This window comes from Lithobates pipiens, unplaced genomic scaffold (assembly GCF_037356315.1).
Source record: "Lithobates pipiens isolate NorthernLeopardFrog02 unplaced genomic scaffold, aLitPip1_a1.2 Scaffold_23, whole genome shotgun sequence".
In the NCBI taxonomy this organism is placed as follows: domain Eukaryota; kingdom Metazoa; phylum Chordata; class Amphibia; order Anura; family Ranidae; genus Lithobates; species Lithobates pipiens.
The window spans coordinates 61312112-61337743 of record NW_027507785.1 but is presented as its reverse complement, the minus strand read 5'-3'; the positions used below and the strand labels follow the sequence as shown (position 1 = coordinate 61337743).

The window sequence follows — 25632 nt, the reverse complement described above, 5'->3', positions numbered from 1 at the left end:
CCCTTACCAAAGATGGCGGTACCTCTACCTGAAAGCCGAGAGACGGGTCAGCTTTGGGTGCCGACATCGTGGGTGCCCTGGACAGGTAAGTTTCCATATTTTAAAAGTCAGCAGCTGCAGTATTTGTAGATGCTGACAAAAAAAAAAAAATTGGTGGAACTCCGCTTTAAAGTGTTTGTTACCCTAAAAAAACAAACAAAAAAAAAACGGATCCTGTTCCGTCAAAGAATAAATTACAGCACAGTGCATGTGCTGTGTAATTTGGCCCCTTCTATCACCTAAAAAAAACCTGGCTGATCCTGCCTGGCTATGCCCTCCCACCTGTAAACTGATCACGGTTTATCATGGCTGCTGAGCCCAGACACCGTGGTCAGTTTATGTAACTCCGTAATCCACAGCTTTCCTCACTGCTCTGCCCCGCTCTTTCCCCCCCTCCCCTCCCTGCCTGTCAGCTCTGTCTACTACCCAGCTCTCCCCTCCTCCTGCTGCTATCATAACTACAATAAAAACATACAATCCCCACTGTAAAATAACAATATGTGCCTCAGTGTCTGTGTTTATATAAAAAAGCTGCCGATCTGTACCTTTCTATCAGAGCATCTCCCGGCACTCACGTGACTCCTCGGCTATCTTTCCTCTCTGGCTGAAGTCAGTGGGAGTTCTCGGCCCCTCCCGCTATTTGCGGTCAGCAGAGGAGAGAGCCAAGGAGTCACGTGCACGCCGGGAGACGCTCTGATATAAAAAGGTACAGATCGGCAGCTTTTTTATATAAACGCAGATACTGGGGCACATAATGTTATGTTACGGAAGGGATGGTATGATTTTATTGTAGTGGCTTAACAACCTATTTATCTTCAACTGTCCCCAATTCATTTTCTGATAGTGCAGAGACTTGGGCGCACTCTGCACCTGCTCAGTTTGGTGTGTATTGCTAGATAGTTCTTTTTTGTTTTCTTTTGGGAGGGGTGCATGTGATACGCACAGGGCTAATCAGCACTGTCCAGACAGAGGGTCAGGGGTCATGCAGTCTCATAGGACAGTCAGAGGAGAATGAAAACTCCTCCTACAAGCTTTAACCAAGTCACACGACTGCTATATACTATGATGAGAAAAGGTATTTAGCCATTTAGATCTACTAAAATAATCGCAGTTCCATGTTCTGTGTACTTTGGGAGACCAAAATATTGTAAAGGCAGGGTCCTGAGTTTAGTAACGCTTTAAAAGCCAGCAAAGGGCTTTCCAAGAAAAGTGATCAGATGACTCTAGAGCTGACCGATCACTTTTATGGGGCTCTAAAAAAGGTACCCCCCCCCCCCACTACCACCTGCAGTGGTTCCTGGGCTCTCCTGCCACACCAGGGAACCCAATAATGAGGGAAACTGCTTCCCTAGAAAAATGAGAAGGAACTTGGGGAAAATCTGAGACCCAGTGATGACATGTCATCAAAAATATATATATATTTTTTTAAAGCAGGGAGGCCTTTTTTTTGGGGATAATGATCCGGGAGGAAAGGGAGGTAACGCAAATGTATTTCCTAGCTACAATATACTTCATCTTTGAACAGGGGCGTTGCTAGGTCTACAAAATATCTGGGGCTAGAGCCCATAGCAGCGTAGTAAAGAAAGTTATATGCTTTTGCAGGCATACACATGTATATTCAGTAATAGAAGTGTGTGTATATATCACCAGAGAGCCTCCTCCTTACATCAGAGTCCCCAGAGAGCCTCCCGCTTACATCAGGGTCCCCAGAGAGCCTCCCGCTTACATCAGGGTTCCCAGAGAACCCCTGCTTACATCAGGGTCCCCAGAGAGCCCTCCGCTTACATCAGGGTCCCCAGAGAGCCCCCCACTTACATCAGGGTCCCCAGAGAGCCTCCCGCTTACATCAGGGTTCCCAGAGTACCCCCGCTTACATCAGGGTCCCCAGAGAGCCCTCCGCTTACATCAGGGTCCCCAGAGAGCCTCCCCCTTGCATCAGGGTTCCCAGAGAGCCCCCCATACTTTAGGGTCCCCAGAGAGCCCCCCATACATTAGGGTCCCCAGAGAGACCCCATACATTAGGGTCCCCAGAGAGACCCCCATACATTAGGGTCCCCAGAAAGCCTCCCCCTTAAAATCAGGGTCCCCAGAGAGCCTCCCCCTTAAAATCAGGGTCCCCAGAGAGCCCCCCCTCCCCTTGGGGACCCCTGCAGAGACTCGGGACTATGGGCCCCATATTCAGGGCTATAGCCCCAAAAGCCACCCCCTAGCGACGCCACTGTCTTTGAATATTCATGGTGCAGTGCTTCAGTTCTAAACTCACTTATCAGTCATATCCAAACCTGCCTTGGAAGTTTAGGTGTGACCTGATATACTGGAAACAGGAACACAGTAAAAGGTTTTAGGAAGTACACTCCCAGTGCCTCTGTGAGGTGATGTCAAGATTCTAGCTGCATTGGAATAAAGCAAACTTTACTTTTTCACACAATTTCAGTGTTTGCTTCATAGTGTTATTAGCTCATTGACTGGTTTTGCTTGTTGACTGTAATTGCTCTATAACTGTCAGAAGTTTACAAAGCGCTCCATTGTGTGTTTTGCTTTTTTTTAAACTGTCACAATTCCACAATCCATTTCACTGCTTATACAACACATTTCCATTAATCAGCTGCCTTAATTGACTCCTGAAGACATGTAGCAGCAGCTATGTGTCACAGATGATGTTAAAGTGAGAGTGAGGCAAACGCAATCAACACTGGAGGAAAATAAAAGCATGTTTTAGACATGCGCAGATTCAAGGATGTCATATATGATCTAAAAGGGTAGCTCCAATAATCTGCATGGATGTTTAAGCTGAACGTAATATAATAGTAATGTGAATCCCCGGCAAGGTGGTAAATTAATCAAATATACGAAAAATAAATATGTCAATAAAATTACATATATTAAATACAAAAAAAACACAGTCTGTAAAAATATACGGCGGCAGGAAATGAATATTATCGAGTATAGCGTCCTCTTTTTCTTTATTCATTAAATTAAATTGTGTTACATTATTCTGTATAAAACCCAATTCCAGTGACATATTAAAAAAAAAAAAAAAGAAAAAAAAAACTTTAACCATTCAACACTGGGCACTTTCACCCCCTTCCTGCCCAGGCCAATTTTCAGCTATAACACACTATACCCAAATGAAATTTTTAGCATTTTTTTTGAGACAGATGGAGCTTTTTTTTTTTGTGGTATTAAACCACCAATTAATTTTTTATATTTTGCTTAACAAATCAAAAAAGACCAAAAATGTTGAAAAAAAAAAAGTTTTTTTCTTAGTTTCTGTTACAACATTTGGTAAATAATTTTTCTCCTTCACTGATGTGTGCTGATGAGCATGCACTGACGGGCAATGATGAGGTGGTACCAATATGCAGCACTGATAGGCGACACTGATTGGCTGCCCTAATGGGCAGCACTGATGTGCACCGATAGATGGCACTGAAAAGCAGCACTGATGGTCACTAATTGGTTCAATGATGGGCACTGATTGGCATCACTGATTGGTATCACTGGTGGGCATCACTTGGGGGGGGGGGGCACTGGCAGGCATCGCTGATAGGGCTGCAGTGATTATCAGCGCAGACCCCCCTGTCTCCTCTGCTCACTCCCTGTGAGTGCGAGTAGAGGAATGCCGATGACCGCCACTTCCTATTTACACCAGAGATGCCACGTGTTCGGGCGACACACTGCACCACCGATCGCCAAGCTGCGTGCCCCCGGAGGCGCGCATGAGCGGCTCATTCTGAAGCACGTTCAATCAGAACGGGAGAGCCCCCGCCCTGGTTTCATTCTGCTATAGGCTGGGTAGGAAGGTGTTAAATTGTAAACCTTTGCATGTTTTATAAAAAAAGAACAAACACGCCATACTCTTACTCCTTACCTGCTGTTTGCACAGAGCAGCCCCAATCCTTTTCTAGGGTCCCCCAGCGGCGCCTCTAGCTACACCTTCTGTGAGTGGCACCATAGGAAGCCACATATCCTTGCCAAACATTGCATTGCCAGCAAGGTAATGCCGCTTCAATTTTGCAGCCTTCTGGATTATATCCTATCCTCCGCCTTGATGACTGGACTGTAAATGAGCATTATTTTACCCATCAGCCCCCACAACAGAAACAGATCAACTGTTCCTAGGTCTAATTTCAGCTATGTGAGGGACTGCAAAAAAACTAAAAGAAATATGGATTTAGGGTACCTATACTGCCAGTATTTAAAAGCACATGAAATTGAAGAAATATTTAACTGGAGGCCTTTAAATCTGAGCCTTCAGACTTGAGGAGGGCTGGACTTCGGCCATTGGAAGCAGAAAAGTTCCCGACTTCTGTGGGAAAAAACAGTGCCCCAAGGACTTGTGTCCCATCACTGGTGTCATTGGGAGGAATTGTGCCCGTTTATTAGTATCAGTGGATGAAGTGGTGCCTCAAGGGCTGGATAAAAGCAAGAAAAGGGCTGCCTCTGCACCACCCGGCCGCAGTTTGGAGACTACAGGTCTACACAACATGGTTGGCTCACTGTACAGGGCACACAGGCAGGTAAGTAGCTTTAATGCAGAAGAGACAAAGCATGTCTCTTCTGCATTAAAAATCCTGCCTGTCCTCCAATTTTATTTACATACGCTACAGTTCCACTTTATCACCCACACAACTCACATATGTGTTAACAGGCAGCTGATTTTACTGTGGCGAGAGAGCACTCACTGCACACACACAGCACAGAGACTGAGCTGTCAAACACAGCTCCCAGCCCCCACTAATTATCGGTAGCTGGAGTACCCTGCCCCTGAACATGTAACTCCTGTGACAGCCAAGCACAGTGGGCACATGGTCGCCGATCCTCCCCACCCCTTGCATGTTCAGAACTTTTCAAGGGGACGACAGGGTGGACAGGAAGGTGGGGACAGGAATGATGGGACACTATTCCTCCCTCTGACACCAATGATGTGGCACTATTTCTGTCGCTGATACCAGTGATGGCGCACTGTTCCTCTCAGTGACACCGACGATGCGACACTAGTTTCACGGATATTACCAATGGGGCATAATTCCTGACACTGAAACTAACAGTGGGACACTACGCTTTCCACTGACACAAATAATAAGATACTATTTCTCCCATTAACACCAACAATGGGGCACTATTACTCCCACTGACACCAATGATGGGGCACTATTCCTCCCACTGGCACCAATGATGGGGCACTATTCCTCCCACTGGCACCAATGATGGGGCACTATTCCTCCCACTGACGGGGCACCATTCCTGTCACTGACACCAACAATGGGACACTATTGCTTCCACTGACACCAACGATGGGGCACTATTCCTCCCACTGACACCAACGATGGGGCACTATTCCTCCCACTGACACCAATGATGGGGCACTATTCCTCCCACTGACACCAATGATGGGGCACTATTCCTCCCACTGACACCAATGATGGGGCACTATTCCTGTCACTGACACCAGTGATGGGGCACTATTCCTGTCACTGACACCAGTGATGGGGGTACTATTCCCGTCACTGACACCAGTGATGGGGTACTATTCCTTCCACTGACGCCAAGAACGTGGCTCTATTCCTTTCCTGACAACAGTGATGGGGCACTATTTTTCGCACTGACAACAAGGATGGGGCGTTGTTACTCCCACTGGCCAAACTTGGCTCCTCTAAAGTCTGTAGGACAGTAAACTGGACCTTTGCTTAGAAAGTTTGGAGACCTCTGTCTTGATGATCTTGCACTGCAGATATATAGCTACTGTATGGTGCTCAAGGCATAGTAGATACACAGCTATTTTTCTGGAGGAATTCAAGACAAAAGTAAATTTCTTTGGTGGTGTCATTACTTTACTGTTCATTGATCTCCTTACTGGAGAGGTAGCTGTTTCCGAAACTTGTGCTGCAAGGATCTACCTGCTTTTACTTTATCTATGCTGTACTTTTGTGATATCCACTCCTCCCCTGCTGCTTCTTGAATGTTCCTCCATCAATCTTCATATCGCCAGTCATCAGAGGGGCAGCTCAGACATGAGGAAGCAAACTCCCACCTCTTCCAAGATGGCCACCTCCATACCAGTGCAGAAAAAAGGTACAAGGCAGCTCTGAAATGAGGAAGCAAAGCCAAACCTACCAAGATAGCCACCTCCACACAGTGCAGTACAAGGCCTAATAACTAAGTAATAGCTTGTGACTAGTTCTTTGCACTACTTAATATTCTGAGGCACAACTTACATAGTTCCTCTTTAAATACATTAATGAACGTAGACCTTTTCAGTCCAGATGATCAACAGGTTTATCAACAGCTTCCAATAAAGATTACTTGTAATTATTTGGAAACAATGACGACTTACCTTCTTTTCTATGCTGGTCAGCTGTTCCTTGTGAAAACTGTCCAGTTTTTTAAGCTCCTCCTCCTTCCTTTGTAGCTCTTTGGCCTATAAGAGAGATATATAAAGATATATGTAGCATTTACCATATATGGGAAGGGATAATTGCATTAGAATGGTCTCCCTTTTCATGTATAACAGGTCTTTTTGGTTTGTATATATTTTCCATAATGAAACAATACACCCCTCAAAATCCATCTCCAGTACATATTTTAATATAATACCGATGAACAATTTTTTTTCTTGATCATACATCACGGGACACAGGAGCTTCATTACATAGTGGGTTATATAGGCACCTCTGGTGATTGGACACTGGTTGACCCTAATTAAGGAGAATTCCTCCCCTATATAACTCCTCCCATCTGGGAGGCACCTCAGTTTTTTCGCCAGTGTCTGGGTGATGGTCACGTAAAACTTTAGCTCTATGCAGGTCCCTGCGGGGCCGAAGGGCTACATCAAACCGGATCCATATCTCGGGCCGATATTTGACTCCCAAGATGGTATGGTACCCGGGCCTCGTCTGCCAAAGAAGCGAGGTTTTGCCTGTAAGTCCTCTCCATTGGAAGACTGGGCTCTGGGAAAACCAGGCTTGGGGTACTGTTTATACAGAGCGCCCGAAAGTTTCTGGCAGAGCTTTTTACATGGCCCAGGTGGGAGGATCTTTTCGTAAGAGCCCCAGATATACCTGAAGGTTGGCTAACAATACCCGCCGTGATGGGTGAAGGCTGGAATTGGTCCGTTTCAGCAATTCCTGCGGCGGGGACAGGTAAGGGAAGTCATCCTATATATTTAAATATATGAATGGATTTCTTCATTGTGAGTAGTTGTATGTCTTACCTGGTTTCCACCACTAGAGGGAGTAAGAGCAGCCTGATGCACACTTACATGCCTTTCAATACAACACGCTCAGTGAAAGCCTGGTTTCTCCAGCTACTCACGTCTCCATTGCAGTCCCTGCCACAGATGAAGGTAAACACTGGTCCCACGCAGTTCAGGGGTCCCACGCTGCTCCGTTTTGGGTTCTCCTCCCCCCCCCGGATTCCGCGGTCCTCGTGCACGCGCGCCGGGCGCGCTCCCGGCCTTATGGAGGAGGGGGGGAGTGGTTGCGAGCCGTGCACGTCAGTGTGCACGGCGCTGTACTGCGCAGGCGCCAGGCGGCAATTTTAAAAAGCCCAGAGCGTCAGGGGGCTGTAACTGGAGACACAGGAGCTGTGGGCAGTAAGCATCCGTGGGGATTGGATCCAGGCAAACCTTAAGACACCTACTCAGCGTCAGGTTGTGCAGTTTAAGCATATATTTATTTATTGTGAGACTTTAAGCGCAACAGTGATCGCACTTGTACTAGTACCTCTGCTTTGTAGCTTAGTACTATGTCTCCTCGTAAGAGGATCTCAGGGGGAGGTAATAAGAGCACTGGCAAGTCACCGCCTAGGTCCAGGGGTTCCAAGAGTGCCTGTAAATTACCATCCCCCTCTGCAAGACTGGAGCCAGCCTCCCAAGACGAGTCAGTGCACCTGTCAGGTTTTGCAGCCTCTCCTAATGTCGCAGCCCCGGTTTATGTCACTGAGGACTCCCTTAGGGCTACATTGGAGGGTTTTGAAGGGAGAATCATGAATTTTATTTCTGCTTCCCTAAAAGATAGCAGGAAAAGGGGTAGATCCCCTCCCTCTGCTGGTATCCCTCTCTCGGATAGTTCTTCTGAAAATGAGGAGGGATCCCTATCTTTGGATAGGGATCATGAGCAGTCGGATGAGTCAGAGGATGAGGAGATAGTCCCCTCCTCCCAGGCACTCAGGAAGCAGGTGCAGTATTATACTGAATTGGTGCGGACCACATTCAGAATGCCTGCTGCTGAAGTCGCTACGTCCTCAGTTTCTTCCCTGGGAGTCAGGAAAGCCCCACAGACTAATTATTCCTTTCCAATTCATCCTTTAATGGATAAATTGATGTATGAGGATTGGGGACATCCCGATAAACTGTTTACTCCTCCCAAAAGGTTTTCCATGCATTATCCTGTGGAGGAAAGTTTCACCAAGAAGTGGGGGGTCCCATCTGTCGATGCGGCTGTTTCTTGTGTGAATAAAAACCTAACTTGTCCTTTGGATAATGCGCAGGTTTTCAAGGATCCAACCGATAAAAGGCTGGAAACCTTATTAAAAACCTCCTTTTCCATGGCTGGCGCTGTGGTGCAACCTACAGTCGCAGCCGTGGGGTTGTGTCAGTTCCTCAAGGAACAAGTTAAACAGATGTTTGGGCTCCTTCCCAGTGAGGAAGTAGAAAATTATGCAGAATTGCCTCACATCCTGTGTTTTATAATTGATGCGATTTTGGATTCTGTCCAACAAGCATCACGTTTGTCCCTCATGTTGGTACACATGCGTAGGGCCCTATGGCTAAAAAATTGGGCTGCTGAGCTGTCATGCAAAAAGCATTTGACTGGGTTCCCGTTTAAAGGGGAGCGTTTGTTTGGGGAAGAATTAGATAAATTCGTCCAAAATATTTCAGGAGGTAAGTCTACACTCCTTCCAGTCAAAAAGAGCAAGCGTCCTTCATTTAGGCATGCTCTTTCTCCCGAAGCATCAAGCTCTAAACAGTGGCGACGGCCTTCTCAGTCCTCCACTGCTAGAAGGGCTCAAGGCCGAGCCCAGGGACAGAAAAAGACTTGGGGGCGAAAGCCTGCCAAGCAGAGCCCCCAAAACTTCCTTGTGAAGGGGCGCCCCCGCTCGGCAGAGTGGGGGGAAGGCTCCTGCAGTTTGCAGACGCCTGGCGGGAAGAGATCCAGGACAAGTGGGTGATCTCTTCAGTATCTCTGGGCTACAAGCTAGAGTTTCAGGAGATTCCACCTTCTCGTTTCCTAAGGTCAAGGATCCCCAGGGATCCAGTAAAGCAAAAACCGCTATTCCTGGCCTTAGATCAGTTACTATCCCAGGGTGTGATAGTAGAAGTGAGCCCGAAAGATCAGGGTTCAGGGTTTTATTCAAATCTCTTCACCGTTCCAAAACCAAATGGAAGTGTCAGACCTATCCTGGATCTGAAAGACCTAAACCGGTTTTTACACATCCAGACCTTCCGTATGCAGTCAATCCGCACTGTGGTCTCCTCCCTACAAGGGGGAGAATTCATGGCATCAATAGATATCAAGGATGCATATGTCCATGTGCCAATTTTTCCCGCACACCAGAAATTTCTAAGGTTCGCGGTAGAGCAGCGCCATTTTCAATTTGTGGCCTTGCCGTTCGGGCTTGCTACAGCCCCTCGAGTCTTCACAAAGATTCTGGACCCTCTCTTAGCAATCTTAAGAGTTCAGGGTATAGCCGTCATGGCTTATCTAGACGACTTGCTTCTCGTAGAGAGAACTGCAGCGTTCCTAAGTCGCAGCGTCACCAAAACGCTAGAACATCTAGAACGCCTAGGTTGGATTATAAACCTAGAAAAGTCGTCCCTACAACCGACTACCAGGTTGGAATACCTAGGTATGATTATCGACACCGCTCAGGGCAGAGTGTTTCTTCCAAGGCTAAAGGCCTTGGCCATTGGAGATCTGGTGCGCCTGATTCTGGGCAGAAGATCTTCCTCCATTCGGTTGTGCATGAGACTATTGGGAAAGATGGTCGCCTCCTTCGAGGCCGTCCCATTCGCCCAGTTCCATTCAAGGCCTCTGCAAAGAGGCATCCTTGCGGCTTGGAACAGGAAGCCCCAATCCCTGGTTCTTCCTATGCGTTTATCCCCCGGGACATGCAAAAGTCTTGTCTGGTGGTTACAAACCAGGAATTTGCTGATAGGCAAAACTTTTCTTCCCCTCTCATGGAAGATTATCACAACAGATGCCAGCCTGACAGGCTGGGGAGCTGTATTGGAGGGAACGTGCTCGCAGGGGAAATGGTCTGCGACCGAAAGTCTACTGCCCATAAATATCTTGAAGATTCAGGCAGTTTACATGGCACTCAGAGTGGTCTTACAGACTGCGAGGTTTCCCGGTTCGGGTTCAGTCCGACAATGCCACCGCAGTAGCTTCAATCACCAGGGCGGTACCAGAAGTCTGGTGGCCCAAAAGGAGGTGAATCGCATACTTGTCTGGGCAGAAAAGCATGTTCCGTGTCTTTCTGCAGTCTTCATCCCAGGAGTGGAGAATTGGCAGGCGGATTTTCTCAGCCGTCAGCAAATGTGCCCAGGAGAATGGGCTCTGCACCCCGACGTGTTTCAGAACATATGTCACAAGTGGGGCACTCCAGACGTAGATCTGTTTGCATCCAGGTTCAACAGGAAACTGGACAAGTTTGTGTCAAGGACAAGAGATGCACTTGCTCAGGGGTCAGATGCTCTGACGGTTCCCTGGGATCAGTACAATCTGATCTATGCCTTCCCCCCGAGCCCGCTGCTGTCGCGGTTCCTGGGAAGGGTCAAGAGGGAGACGAAGTCGGTCCTTTTGGTGGCCTCGGCTTGGCCCAGGCGACCATGGTATGCAGAAATCATGAAGTTGGCAGTAGGCAGGCCATGGACCCTCCCTCTCCGGCCAGATCTGCTCTCACAGGGTCCAATCTACCATCCTGCTTTACGCAGTCTGAATTTGACGGTTTGGCTGCTGAGACCCACATTCTGAGAGACCGTGGCCTTTCGGGGCCAGTCCTTTCTACTCTGGTCAATGCCAGAAAGCCGGCCTCCAGGCGTATTTATTACAAGATCTGGAGGACATATGTTTCCTGGTGTGAACTCAGGAAGTGGCATCCTAGAAAGTATGTCATTAGCAGGATCTTGGCCTTTCTCCAGTCAGGCCTAGAAATGAATTTGGCCATAAGCACTATCAAAGTGCAGATTTCGGCCCTGTCGGTATTTTTTCAAAAACCACTTGCATCACATTCCCTGGTACGGGCTTTTATCCAGGGGGCCATGCGGACAAAGCCGCCAGTTAAACCTCCGGTATGCCCATGGGATCTGAATTTGGTTCTCTCGGCCTTACAGGGGCAACCTTTTGAACCTTTGCATCTAGCTTCTTTAGCTCTCCTGACTAAAAAGCTGGTCTTCTTAGTAGCCATATCCACGGCTAGAAGAGTATCAGAGTTGGCAGCTCTTTCCAGTAAAGAGCCGTATTTAATTATCCATAAGGACCGGGTGGTTATGCGCCCCAACAGGTCCTTTCTACCTAAGGTGGTTTCGGGTTTCCATTTGAATCAGGATGTAATCCTACCATCCTTTTTTCTGGACCCTCAGTCCACAGAGGAAGAGTCTTTTCACACTTTGGATGTGGTTAGAGCAATCAGGGTTTATCTTCAGGCAACTTCTGAGATAAGGAAAACTGATTGTTTATTTATTCTGCCGGAAGGCCCCAGAAAGGGTCAGGCAGCGTCAAAATCCACCCTCTCAAGGTGGATCAGACAAGTTATTTCTCAGGCCTATGACTTAAAGGGGAAGATTCCTCCTTTTCAGGTGAAAGCGCACTCTACTAGGGCTGTCAGTGCTTCTTGGGCAGTGCATCACCAGGCCTCCCTGGCTCAGATCTGTAAGGCTGCGACTTGGTCATCAGTCCATACATTCACCAGATTCTATCAGGTGGATGTCAGAGGGCAAGAGGATATCGCCTTCGGGCGTAGTGTACTGCAGGCTGCAGTTTAGGTCCTCAGGTCCCTGGCGGTCTATGATTATGATCTGTGTCTCCCTCCCCTCAATCTGAGCATTGCTATGGGACATCCCACTATGTAATGAAGCTCCTGTGTCCCGTGATGTATGATCAAGAAAATGGGATTTTTATATACAGCTTACCTGTAAAATCCTTTTCTTGAGAGTATATCACGGGACACAGGGCTCCCGCCCCTCTTGGGTTTTACGTGGTTTCTTATTGCTTTGCTACAAAACTGAGGTGCCTCCCAGATGGGAGGGGTTATATAGGGGAGGAATTCTCCTTAATTAGGGTCAACCAGTGTCCAATCACCAGAGGTGCCTATATAACCCACTATGTAATGAAGCTCCTGTGTCCCGTGATGTACTCTCAAGAAAAGGATTTTACAGGTAAGCTGTATATAAAAATCCCATTATTCTTTTTTTCTTGACTCTATTTCTGTTTAATTTACACTGTAAAGGAAATCTCTCATTAATTTGTCCGATTTAAACAGTACGTAATGAAAAATGTAGAGGTTACCATTAAGTGGAAAACATTTTTCAAAATGATCTAAACATGGAGAGAGCCAGGTAGCTGAAATCTTAAATTCTCTTGGACAAAGCCACTGCCACATCATTGTTGGTCAGTGAGGCCCCTGTTCTTATTAACTGCCCATTGGGGAGGCCTGGAAAAAAAGTATGGGAAGGAGGAACTGTGCTTAACAGCAAGCCCAGCATCCCTTGCGAACCCCTATGTCCTGTAGACACCCTGCAATAAATGGTTTGTAAAAATAGGATTTGGGTACTAATCATATAAAAAAAATTCATATAGAGTTATAGCAGGTAGGAATAAAGCAGAAGCATAGTCTGTAAACAAGCCAAAGATCTGAAACAGGTTGAGATCAAGGGAAAGCACGTAGTCAAGCAACAAGTCATAGGTCAGTGACAAATGGTTGCTGGTTGGGATTGAGCTGAAGCATAGTTAAAAGAAAAAGCCAAAGGGTGGTAACAATTGGTAGTGGCGGTAAAGACAGCTGCAGGTACACAAAGGAGCAAGATTTCGGCTAGAGAGAGCACAAAAATCTGGCAAACAGGAAGTGGAGAGCATGGCTTAAAATCAGGAAGTTCCTGGGAAGAACAAAGAGTTCACGGTTCACCACAAACAAGAGACAAGGCAAGATTATTATAAGAGCTCAGACAGGGAGCTATCCAGTATCTCAGGTCAGTGTTTCTCAAATCCAGTCCTCTAGGCGGCCCAACAGGTCATGTTTTCAGGATTTTCATTGATTTGCACAGGTGATTTGATCAGTTTCACTGCCTTTGTAATTACCACAGCCATTACATCTGAGGGAAATCCTGAAAACATGACCTGTTGGGGCGCCTTGAGGACTGGATTTGAGAAACACTGTCTCAGGTGGCTCAGCAAGAAGAGCTACTGCCGGGCACAGCAGGGTTCAGATCCCGGTCCCGACTGTCTTATACCTTTGTGTTATACTGCCTGCAGGAGGACAGGATAATGTATGTAGGCAGAAGCAGCATGGTCAGGAACAAAGCTGAAGTCAGGAACAGGCGGGCAGAAGTACAAGCAGAATCCAGGATCAGGTCTGTAACAAGCCAGGTCATCAATGGAAATTAGATACAGGATACACGCAAGACACAGGAAAATCTAAAGACCAATCTGCACTGACCGTGAGCAAGAGCATTCCTAAAATAGCCCTTCAGAAACTGTGGATGTGCTCAAGTGCACACGCATTTTCCTGCGCTCATGCGCATGCCTAGTCTCCATTCTACCACAGATACCATGCACATGTGTCTATCCGCCAGTTAATGGAATTCCTCTTCAGATACTGTTAAGACTGAGCACTCCCCCTATCTCTGGAAGACCAGCTAGGTCAGAGAGAGATGGTAAGGGAGCACTGTTGGTGTGTATACCTTATTGGGAATGGGGGCTGGGTTTGATCAATTAGGAGCAACAGTTCCTCAGAATGGGCAAAGTGAAAGTGTCTCTTTAAAAGCATAGTGCTCCTTTCCTGCACAGGGACAACACGAACCTTCAAATGAGAGTCTGCAGGCGGTAATAGGTTAAACTGTGCCACGGACTTAAAATCCATTCAAATACAAAGACAAGCAACAATTATTCTCTTCTCCGGATTCTATCTTGCCCTCAGGGGTCTGTCATAAACACCCTGAATTTTTCATGTATCATTGAGAGACCGCGCTGTTTACTCTGCATCCTGAAGAAAACATTCCCATCTTCTTCCACAGCTATATTTAGAGGAGCCTGCTTCTTCAGCGCAGCGTTCTCAGACCGCGTCACACAGATGCTTTATGGCAAAGGCCTCGACAGCGGGCTCGAACTTTTAAGAAGCATGCAAGCGTTGGGGTGAAAAGGGACGTGGCGCAGAAACGATGAAGCTGCCTGGACAGAAATGTTCCCGTAAGGCGTAGAGCTGTCGCTACAAGGCTGGCAGGGGTCGTTAGGAAGAGAGATTGTATCTGAAGGCTGGCTGCACTTCCAGACTTCCCAGGAGCAACTAGGAATGGGCAAACTGGGACACTTCATAAAGTTTAGTCTGAGCATATCTGGCAAGAAAAAAAAAAAGGAAGAAAGAAAGGCCCTTCCCGGCTTGCCGTGTTTTAAATGTCAGCTTCATCTGACGCTCAATGAGCCTGACACAAGCTCCTGAAGGCCAGAGACGCTTAGATAGAAAGGAACCAGAGAGAAAAAGCTTTGCAGATGGACGCCTCCTGAGATGTAGGTCAGGCTGGAGGTAACTGATATCAAGCTGATGTAAAGTTGTATAAAAGTCCATCTCCATGCAAACCAAACCCTCCCATCACCATTCCGTCAATGTTTAGTCACACACCTCTTAAAAAAAAATTTTTAATTAAAAAACGAACAACTTTTTTTTAACCACAATCCCATGATTCGTTTTGCTGCTCCTCGCTGTGGCGTTGTGTATCTAAAGTCTTCTGGACCATGCGAGAACCCTTCAGATAAACAGCCAATGCAAAGTGTCCATATTACCAGGGTGCAACTTGGGCATCCAAAAAAAAAAAGACCCTTTCACTCTGTAGTCCAGAATAGAGAAGTTCAGCGTCCTGCCTCTAATTTATAGATTAGCAAAAGGGATGGGGCGAGATGAATGTATTTTATGAAGGATATTAGCTTTAAAAGTACATTTTTTAGCAAATTTATATACCGTATTTATCGGCGTATAACACGCACAATCATTTTAAGAGGGAAGTTTCAGCAAAGAAAAAAAAAAAACGGACATTTTAAATAAGGAACTTTGAAGCAAAATAAGGGTTAGTGCCCATCTGCAGCCTCACCATTGCCAAGGAATGCAGCCTGATCAATGCCCATCTGCAGCCTCACCATTGCCATCGATGCGGCAGCCTCACCGTTGCCATCGATGCGGCAGCCTCACCATTGCCATCGATGCGGCAGCCTCACCGTTGCCATCGATGCGGCAGCCTCACCGTTGCCATCGATGCGGCAGCCTCACCATTGCCATCGATGCGGCAGCCTCACCGTTGCCATCGGTGCAGCCTGATCAATGTCCATCTGCAGCCCAGAGGGTACAGGGAGTGGGGCGGGACGAGCGCCAACAGATTACATAAAGTGAGAATCTCATATGATAGACAGAACAGTGGTCCAATGGTGGCCCACGAGACAGGACTTCCTATTACAGAGGCCGCCACGTAAACAGGAGATTCTCATTGTATGTAATCCAAAGGCGCTCGTCCCGTCCCCCTCCGAGGCAGCTAAAATTGAAGTATTGCCGTATAACACGCACACGCTATTTGCACTCGATTTTCATGGTGAAAAGTTGAGTGTTATACACCAATAAATACAGTGTCTATATATATATATATATATATATATATATATATATATATATATATATATATATAGTGACAATGGGGGATGTCTAGCTCAGCTGTAGATGCCTTTTCAGTGAGTTCACAGTGAACAGGACATTACGTTTAAGGGCATTGGAGCCCACTTTTATTAAAAGGAACAAAATAAAGGAAAGTTCATACATGCACTTGGATGCCCACACAGGGGTTCTTCTCCCAAAAACAATAACAAATAAAAAATGCCAATCCACCTTGCTCTTAAGGCTTGCTCAGCCTTGGGCGCAGTACCTTGCTGCTAGGGCATTCCACTTCAGGCTCTCATCTGTCTCCTTGGACGCACACAGCGTCTATCTAGAAAGCAGCCCCTCACTGCTCTGATCCTCAGACTTGGGTCTCTGGCTTCCACTAGTGTACATCTGCACTCTCTGTACTCCTCGGGAGGATGGAGCGCAGAACCCTAATCCTGGCTCTGCTATAAGCCCAGGATCCACCTGCTCAATCAACCAGACAGACTCCTGGCTGTTTCCAAAACCTAGTCCCAGGATTGGACATTCCCTCCCATCCATAACGCTATGGGATCTGCGAGCTCCAGGTCCCCAACTGGATTTTACAAACTTTGGAGGAAATTGATAAAACAGATTCATCCACATTAACACATTAAATACCCCTGGAGCCCCTTAACCTGCCTGTTTGAGAACCTTGGGCGACAATTACTAGGACAGGGAACTGTACTGTCACTATATATATATATATATATATATATATATAATAATTATTATTATTATTATTATCGATTTATATAACGCCAACAGTTTACGCAGCGCTTTACAATGTATAGGGGAGACAACACAATTACAGTACAATACAAAAAGATACAGGAGGGCCCGGCTCATAGAGCTTACATTCTAAAAGGGAGGGGGTGGTGGTACAAAAGGTAATAGCTGCAGAGAATGATTTGATGGGGGCGGCTCAGGGACAGTTAGGTGGGTGTGGGATAGGCTTCCCTGAAAAAATTCGTTTTCAGGGAACTCTTAAAGGTGGACAGGGTAGGGGCTGAGCGGACAGACTGGGGCAGGGAATTCCAGAGGATGGGAGAGGCTCTGGAGAAGTCTTGAAGGCGAGCATGAGAGGAGGTAACAAGTGAGCTAGAAAGCAGGAGGTCATCGGAGGAGCGGAGGGGACAATTTGGGTGATATCTGCAGATGAGGTTGGTGATGTAGATGGGGGGCGAGGTTGTGGATTGATTTGTATGTTATGGTTAGCATTTTGAATTTTACACGGTGGGGTTATATATATATATATATATATATATATATATATATATATATATATATATATATATACATACACACATATATATAAAAACACACTTAGTATATCTCTGCAATATATGCACATTTCCCCATGCTTTGTTTCTTTATCCACTTACCGACCAGCGCACAACGATGTACGTCCTATTTTTGAAGAGGGATAGCTGCTGCCACAACCGAGATATCCATCTCTTCAGGCGCCGGTCGGCTGTACGATAACGGTGGTCTCCGTGGCGGATTCGCTGCGAGATCACCTCTATCGGCGGCGGGAGAGGTGCCACCCCCCCTCCCGCCGCTTACCGGAGCCGTCGGTAGCGGCGGAGGCGATCGGGTCCTTTCACTAGCTGGGTATGGAGACGAGTGAGGCTAAGATGGCCCCCACTCGTCTCTATACCATAGGAGGGCGGAAGCGACATCAAAACGTCACTTCCGCCCATACCTCTTAAACGTATATTTTTTTTAAATGTCATTATTTCTTTCTTTTTTTTTTTTTTTTTTGCATTTTAGTCCAAATATGAGATCTGAGGACTCTTTGACCCCAGATCTCATATATAAGAGGACTTGTCATGCTTTTTTCTATTACAAGGGATGTTTACATTTCTTGTAATAGGAATAAAAGTGATCCATTTTTTATTTTATTTTTAAACAGTGTAAAAATAAATAAAATCAATTAAAATAAATAAGAAAAAAAAAGGTTTTTAAAAACACCCCGTCACGAGGAGCTTGCGCACAGAAGCGAGCGCATACGTGAGTAGCGCCCGCATATGAAAACGGTGGTCAAACCACACATTTGAGGTATCACCGCGATCGGTAGAGCGAGAGCAATAATTCTAGCCCTAGACCTCCTCTGTAAAGCAAAAAATGCAACCTGTAGAATTTTTTAAATGTCGCTTATGGAGATTTTTGAGGCTAAAAGTTTGACGCCATTCCAAGAGCGGGCGCAATTTTGAAGCGTGACATGTTGGGTATCAATTTACTCGGCGTACCATTATCTTTCACAATATAAAAAAAATTTAGCTAATTTTACTGTTGTCTTATTTTTTTATTCATAAAAGTGAATTTTTTCCAAAAAAAGTGCGCTTGTAAGACCGCTGCACAAATACGGTGTGAAAAAAGTATATCAATGACAACCATTTTATTCTAGGGTGTTAGAAAAAAAAACAATATAAAATGTTTGGGGGTTCTAAGTAATTTTCTAGCAAAAAAAAAAACAGTTTTAAACATGTAAACACCAAATCTGAAAAAGAGGCCTGGTCCTTAAGTGGTTAAAAAAAACACTGCAAGTACAGAAGAATACTTGGTGATCTGCCAGAAATCTTGTGAGCTCTTCCGTACTGCACTGTGGTAACATGTCTTCAATGCACGTATTAATGGCAGAGCGCATAATGCACTCAGCTCCCGTGACGAAGCCATGTCTCAGCTGACCTGGTGCCAATTACCACATGCCACATTCGCTGTCTCAGTTGGTAACTGTGGGTGGCTAACCACCTTTACACAACAAACACCCATCTTCCTTGATATTCTCCCCTCTATTTTAGAGTGTGTGTTTTTATATTCATATATATTCCATAGGAATCCTTGTCGCATCTTCTCCTGATGAGTGAAACATATCCATGAAACGCGTCAAGCTCTACGTGATGCCACAGCTACACCACACATGGAATGTTACTTACCGTATATACTCGAGTATAAGCCGAGATTTTCAGCCTCTTTTTTGAGGCTGAAAGTGCCCCCCTCGGCTTATACTCGAGTCATCGCTGTCTGCCCGCTCGATCAGCGTGTCGAGCAGACAGACAGCGGCCATTCTATAATTCAAAAGCCGCGCCTCCGGCTCCGCCTTCGCCTGTGATAGGCGGAACACTGAATTTCCCAGCAGCCTGTGTTCCGCCTATCACGGACATCGTATCATCCTCGTACTACGGACGAGGATGATACGATGTCCGTGATAGGCTGAACACAGGCTGCTGGGAAATTCAGTGTTCCGCCTATCACAGGCGAAGGCGGAGGCGCGGCTTTTGAATTTTACAATGGCCGCCGAGGCGCCGACAAAGAGGGCACGGGACGGAGGCAAGGCAAGGCACGGCACGGGACGGGACGGGACGGAGGCAAGGCAAGGCACGACACGGGACGGAGGCAAGGAGGCAAGGCACGGGACGGAGGCTCGGGACAAAGGCTCGGGACACAGGTAGGCTGGACAAACACACACACACACACACACACACGGATGGAGACACACACACACACAGGGATGGATGGATACACACACACACAGGGATGGATGGATGGATGGAGACACACACACACAGGGATGGATGGATGGAGACACACACACACAGGGATGGATGGATGGATGGATGGAGACACACACACACAGGGATGGATGGATGGATGGACACACACACACACAGGGATGGATGGACGGACACACAGGGATGGACGGACACACAGGGATGGACGGACACACAGGGATGGACGGACACACACACAGGGATGGACAGGCATGTCTCACCCTCGGCTTATACACGAGTCAATAAGTTTGCCAGTTTTTTTGGGGGTAAATTGGGGGCCTCGGCTTATATTCGGGTCGGCCTATACTCGAGTATATACGGTATCTACTGCCTATTATGCTTGATGATGTTGCTATTTAGTGAATGCACACATATGTTGGCACAGGTGCCGGTATCAAGCAGGTTGCCATTGGCTCTTGTATGCCATGCTACTGTATATATTTACATGAATTACCATTTATTCGCTATGATCATGTGTTGTTATGTATGTACTCTTATTTATCATGTTCATGCCTTGTGCATGCTTTATGTATATAAATGAAATTATTCTTCCATTGTTTTTATGTCCACGATATCAATAAAACAATTCATATTGATTTTTACCTCCAATATTCAATTGCTTCATTTAAAGTCCCAACTCCCTTTTATTTTTAAATTGAACCATGGATGGAGGCACTTCATTGTGCTTCATTTAAAGTCCCAAATCCCCCCTCTTTTCTAAATGCACCAGAATGCAGCTGCATTACAGTGCACCGCAGCATTCCGCAATACACATTGCAGAGCACTGAGCTTTAAAAAAATAAATAAAAATGCATACTCTTTCTTTGGTGCATTGAGGTGAATTACAACCCATTCATTTTTAAATGGGCTGTCTAATGCTTTGCACTGCGGCTCATCGACAACAAAAATGCGCGTGAATTTGCCTAAAAACCAAATCTGTTAGTATCCAAGTTGCTGCAATGTCAAAATGCATAATTCTTTCATTTCGTTTAACCACTTGACTTCCGGAAGATTTACCCCCCCCCCCCGTCCTCCCCATGACCGGGCCATTTTTTGTGATGTGGCACTGCGTTAATTTAAAAGGACAGTTGTGCGGTCATGCAATGCTGTATCTAAGTAAAATGTATGTGTCCCCCCCCCCGCACACAAATAGAGCTTTCTTTTGGTGGTATTTGATCATCTCTGCGTTATTTTTTGTGCTACGAACAAAAAAAAAGACCAACAATTAAAAAAAAAAAAAATAATAATATTTTTTACTTTCTGCTATAAAACATATCCAATAAAACATTTAAAAAAAATCTAATTTCTTTATAAATTTAGGCCAATATTCTGCTACATATTTTTGGTGAAAAAAAAATCCCAATCAGTGTATATTGATCAGTTTGCGCAAAATTTATAGCGTCTACAAACTATGGGATATTTTTATTTATTTTTACTAGTAATGGCAGAGATCAGCGACTTCTAGCAGGACTGCGATATCGAGGCGGACATTCAGACACTTTTTTGGGGATCAGTGACACTAATACAGTAAAGAGTGCTAAAAAATATGCACCGTCACTGTACTAATGACACTGGCTGGGAAGGGGGTTTACATCAGGGGTGATCCAAGGTTGTTCCTAGCCTGTGTTTTTCTAAGCTGTGGGAGGTGCATTTACTAGGGGGAAGTGATGGATCCTAGACCCTGCTTTGCAGAGACACAGGATCCATGCCTTCCTTCCTGTCAGAAGGGTGATCTGCCTTGTTTACATAGGCAGATCGCCGTTCTGTTCCTCTGCTGGATGATTGACGATTGCCGGTGGACATCGAGACCGCTGGGCCTGCATGTGCGCCCCCTACCCGAAAGAGCCTTATCACGTGTATTTATATTTTATAGATATATATATATATATATATATATATATATATATATATATATATATATATATATATATATACACACACACACACACACACACACACACAAACACACACACAGGGTGCCCTGAAGAAGTAAATGTGCTATAGGGTGGATCTTAAGCAGTTGATACCAGTAGGGTGCATCTACAGGTGACAACACCTACTACTATTTTTACTGCAAGCTCGTGAAATTTGGCTATAAGCAGCCGGCTCAATGCTAGCACATTCTGTTTCACACAAAAGGAAGAGATTTGCGAAAACTGGAGCACTCAGAACCTGGTGCAGCTATGCATGGTAGCCAATCAGCTTCTAACTTCAACTTGCTTAAAGCGGAGGTCCACCCTAAAGTGGACCTTCCGCTCATTGGAATCCTCCCCCCCTCCGGCGCCACAATTGGCACCTTTCAGGGGGGAGGGGGGTGCAGGTACCTGTACAGTACAGGTATCTGCACCCACTTCCGGGATAGCTCTCTGCGGAAAGGGGCGTAGATTATGCCCCTTTCTGAAAGTCCCCTGCTGTCTGCTGGGAAACACACAGATCCCAGAGGCAGCGGGTCCATCCTTATTGCGCAGCGCGACTCGCGCATGCGCAGTAGGGAACCGGGAAATGAAGCCGAAAGGCTCCACTTCCTGATTCCCATACCCAAGATGGCGGCGGCAGCACCCGAGAGACGATCGAGAGATCAGCTTCGGGTGCCGACATCACGGGCGCGCTGGGCGGGTAAGTGTCCTTATTTTAAAAGTCAGCAGCTGCTGTATTTGTAGCTGCTGGCTTTTAAAAAAAAAAAAAAACGGCGGAACTCCGGGCGGACTCCCGCTTTAATCAAAACGAACCTTTAGTAATTTTTTCAACTTTCCATCTATGAAATCTTCTGCCCTTGTTGTTTTTAATTTGGATAGTTAAAAAAATATATAATAATGATAATAATAATAATAATAATAATTCTGCCAGTAAATACCTTATACAGCCCTCTCCCCATTTCTTGTCTGGTCATTAGCCTAGGCCAGTGAGGACGAACCTTGGCACCCCAGATGTTTTGGAACTAAATTTCCCATGATACTCATGCACTCTGCAGTGTAGTTGAGCATCATGGGAAATGTACTTCCAAAACATCTGGGGTGCCAAGGTTCGCCATCACTGGCCTAGGCCTCGTATCGTGTGCCGGCGCCGCCATCCTCACTAAGGGCAACAGTCAGTGGAGCCTTGCGGCTTCACTGCCCGTTTCCTACTGCGCATGTGCGAGTCCCCCCGGCGATTTCTGAATGGGCGACTGTCTTCTGTGACACACACAGGTCCCCGGAAGACACCGCGCCCAAATTTACCAGAAATCAAAGCGAGGAGAAGACTGAAGATCACCGCGGAATAGGAAGTGGCAGATAAGGACGATCAGCCTAGCAACAGGCATTTCTGGTGAGTAAAAAAAAAACTTTTAAAAACTTTTAATAAAAGTTTTTTGTTGCATTTGTATGTTATTTTTTTTTTCAGGATGGACATCTTCTTTAAGTTACAATCAATATTTTAGGAGACTATGATGTCCCATTCTGTAAACATTGTTACAGTATGTATATGCAATTCATTCCTGAAAAAAAATTAATAAAATCGTATTTGGAAAAAAAAAAATCTATATTTTTTGCTAGAAAATTACTTGGACCCCCCTCCTCCCCCCCCCCCCAAACATTATATCTATTTTAGCAGAGACCCTAGGGAATAAAATGGCAATTGCTGCAATATTTTATGTCACACTGTATTTGCCCAGCGGCCTATCAAATGCAATTTTTTGGGAAAAAATACACTTCAACTAATTAAAAAAAAAATAAAAATAAAAATGCCGCGAGAATCGTGATCAATCTTCAAAAAAAATTAAAATAAATTGCGATTCTCATTTTAGCTAGAAACGTGCAGCACTAGATGGGTCCAGGACAGCCTGGGCTCACGGGAAGTGGGGTGACTGTTGCTGGGAGATTGGGGACTTGTGATGATGGAAAAAAGAAGCCCTATATGTGACAGCTCTGGATTAAAGTTAAAGTGGGGTGCCCCCTAAAAAAAAAAAATTAAAAAAAAAAAAAAAATTTTAAAGCCAGCAGCTACAAATACTGCAGCTGCTGACTTTTAATAAATCGGACACTTACCTGTCCCAGGGTCCAGCGATGAGGGGGAACGAAGCCGCCCACCCCCCATTCCTCGCTCCGCCATCATTCTTACCATGGGCACCCACTGCGCACGCGCAATACAATCATGTGGGACACGTGACAGGTCCCAGGTGACTGTGTGCGGCGCGAGGGGAAGTGATGTCACCAGCCCGGGCAATGAAGAAGGCAGACTTCGAGGGAGCCCCTAGCAACAGGCATTTAGAGGTGAGTAAAAAGAAAAAAAAAATTCCAATTATTTTTTTTTAATAATTTCAAACTATTTTTTATTTTTTGGTGGCAACACCACTTTAAATAATGCAGCAAAAGCTTTTTTTTTTTTTTTCATTTTATATTGGACTCTTCAATTTTTTTTTTTTTTTATCTTATTATTTTTGGCTAGAGTTCTGCTTTAAACAAAGCTAGCGTTTAGTGAGCTTAAAACTTTACATTAATAGACAGTACAATCGGCTATATCTGACAATAAAACACCAGTTTGTGCCCACCTTCCCCATGTTCTGCTAATTAGACTGGAGGAGCCTCACTAAACAAGAACCCTTTGAATGCTCTCTCTCTCTCTCTCTCTCTCTCTCTCTCTCTCGGGACCTATATCTTGGCCCTTCTGGCACACAAAGGGTCCTATCCAAAATAATAGGGGTTGTCACTGCTAATTAAGCTGCACGTGCGCATCTGCATATGGTTTCCAGGATGGCGCGCCTGCACCCAGGCAGTGTAAATATTTCTCTGCGCTAATGATTTATAATAAGCATATAATAGGCACTTGGGGCTCCTTTCTTTTTGTCTGAGGTTCCATGTAATTTCTGTGTGTGTTTTTACTTGTGCCAGCAACCAATCAGCCGAAAACAACGGGCGGGAATTATTTACATCGCCGTTAAACAAAACAGCGACGAGCTCCAAAATATTACCGTGTCACCGAGCAGGATGAATAAAACTAAAAGGCCCCCCCGTACACACGGTCAGACATTCCGACAGAAAAGGTCCGATCGGATTTTCCGACAATATAATTGTGTGTGGGCTCTATCTGACTTTTTTCCGTTGGTAATTCCGCCGAAAAAAAATTTGAGGGTAGGATCTAAAATTTTCTGAAAAAACTAAATCCAATCTGACCTTTTTCCAATCGTTTGTAGAGAATTTTTACGATCGGACAAAGTGCCACGCATGCTCAGATCAAAGTACGAGAGCAAAGCTATTGGTTACGAACCACAACGTAGTCTCGTCGGAACGAACGAACGAACGTCATCCACGTTCCGAACGATCGGATTTTCCGACAACTTTGTCCGACCGTGTGTATGCAACACCAGTTTCGGACAAAATACATCGGAAAAACATCCGACGGATTTTGTTGTCGGAATGTCCGACCGTGTGTAAAAGGGCTAAGACAAATTTGTCCAGATGGGTGTCACAGTGTAAAATGAAAAGCGTGGATCCAAGGTTTCCAAAGAGATATGATCTTGTAGGCCGGTCTTCTGTGGGCCTGAATGTGATGACTGTGTGAGACGAAACACGTCCAATGTCAAGACAAGTCTGATCATTGGAAGAAAGCAGGCTGAGTTCCCAGCATAGCTAGAGAACTGACCAAGCTGTGTGCTTTCCTGCTTAGTGGGGTCAGTTCTTAATAGGAAAGCAGAGAGGCTGGCAGAAATATCGGGGATTTCACACAAAGAAGGCAATACAAAGAGAACAGGAGACTCTCATACAAGTACATGGTACAGCAGGCACATATCAAGAACATTTCTAGAATAGTTACGGTTGGTTGGGCTTTTCTTCCACTTTTCTTCCAGAAAAGGATGTTCAGGGCCACTCTGTTGCAGACAAGCTGCACAGTGAGTATGACATGTTTGTTTTTTGTTTTGTTTTTTAATGTAAAAAATGATCCTTTAGTATCACTTTAATACAAGAGGGTTAGAGGGGCCCTGCTCCTATGAGCTTACAATCTAATGTCAAATATACTCGGTCGGAAATTCCGACGGAAAAAGTCCAATCGGATTATGTTGTCGGGAAAACCGATCGCGTGTGGGCTATATCGGACTTTTTCTGTCGGAATTTCCGATGGAAAAAGTTTGAGAGCGGGATCTAAAATTTTCCGACAACAAAATCCGATTGGACTTTTTCCGATCATG

At 45.6% G+C, this 25632-nt stretch overlaps 1 protein-coding gene across 6 annotated transcripts in view; it reads right to left on the bottom strand.

Annotated features, from left to right (window-relative positions):
• Positions 1–25632, bottom strand: part of CHCHD6 (coiled-coil-helix-coiled-coil-helix domain containing 6) — a 471528-nt gene that overhangs the window by 295488 nt on the left and 150408 nt on the right. For all 6 annotated transcript variants that reach the window (XM_077451735.1, XM_077451736.1, XM_077451740.1 and 3 more), the window contains one exon: positions 6377–6460. In XM_077451735.1, coding sequence (XP_077307861.1) covers positions 6377–6460 — 84 coding nt within the window. The remainder of the gene's footprint in view (positions 1–6376; positions 6461–25632) is intronic.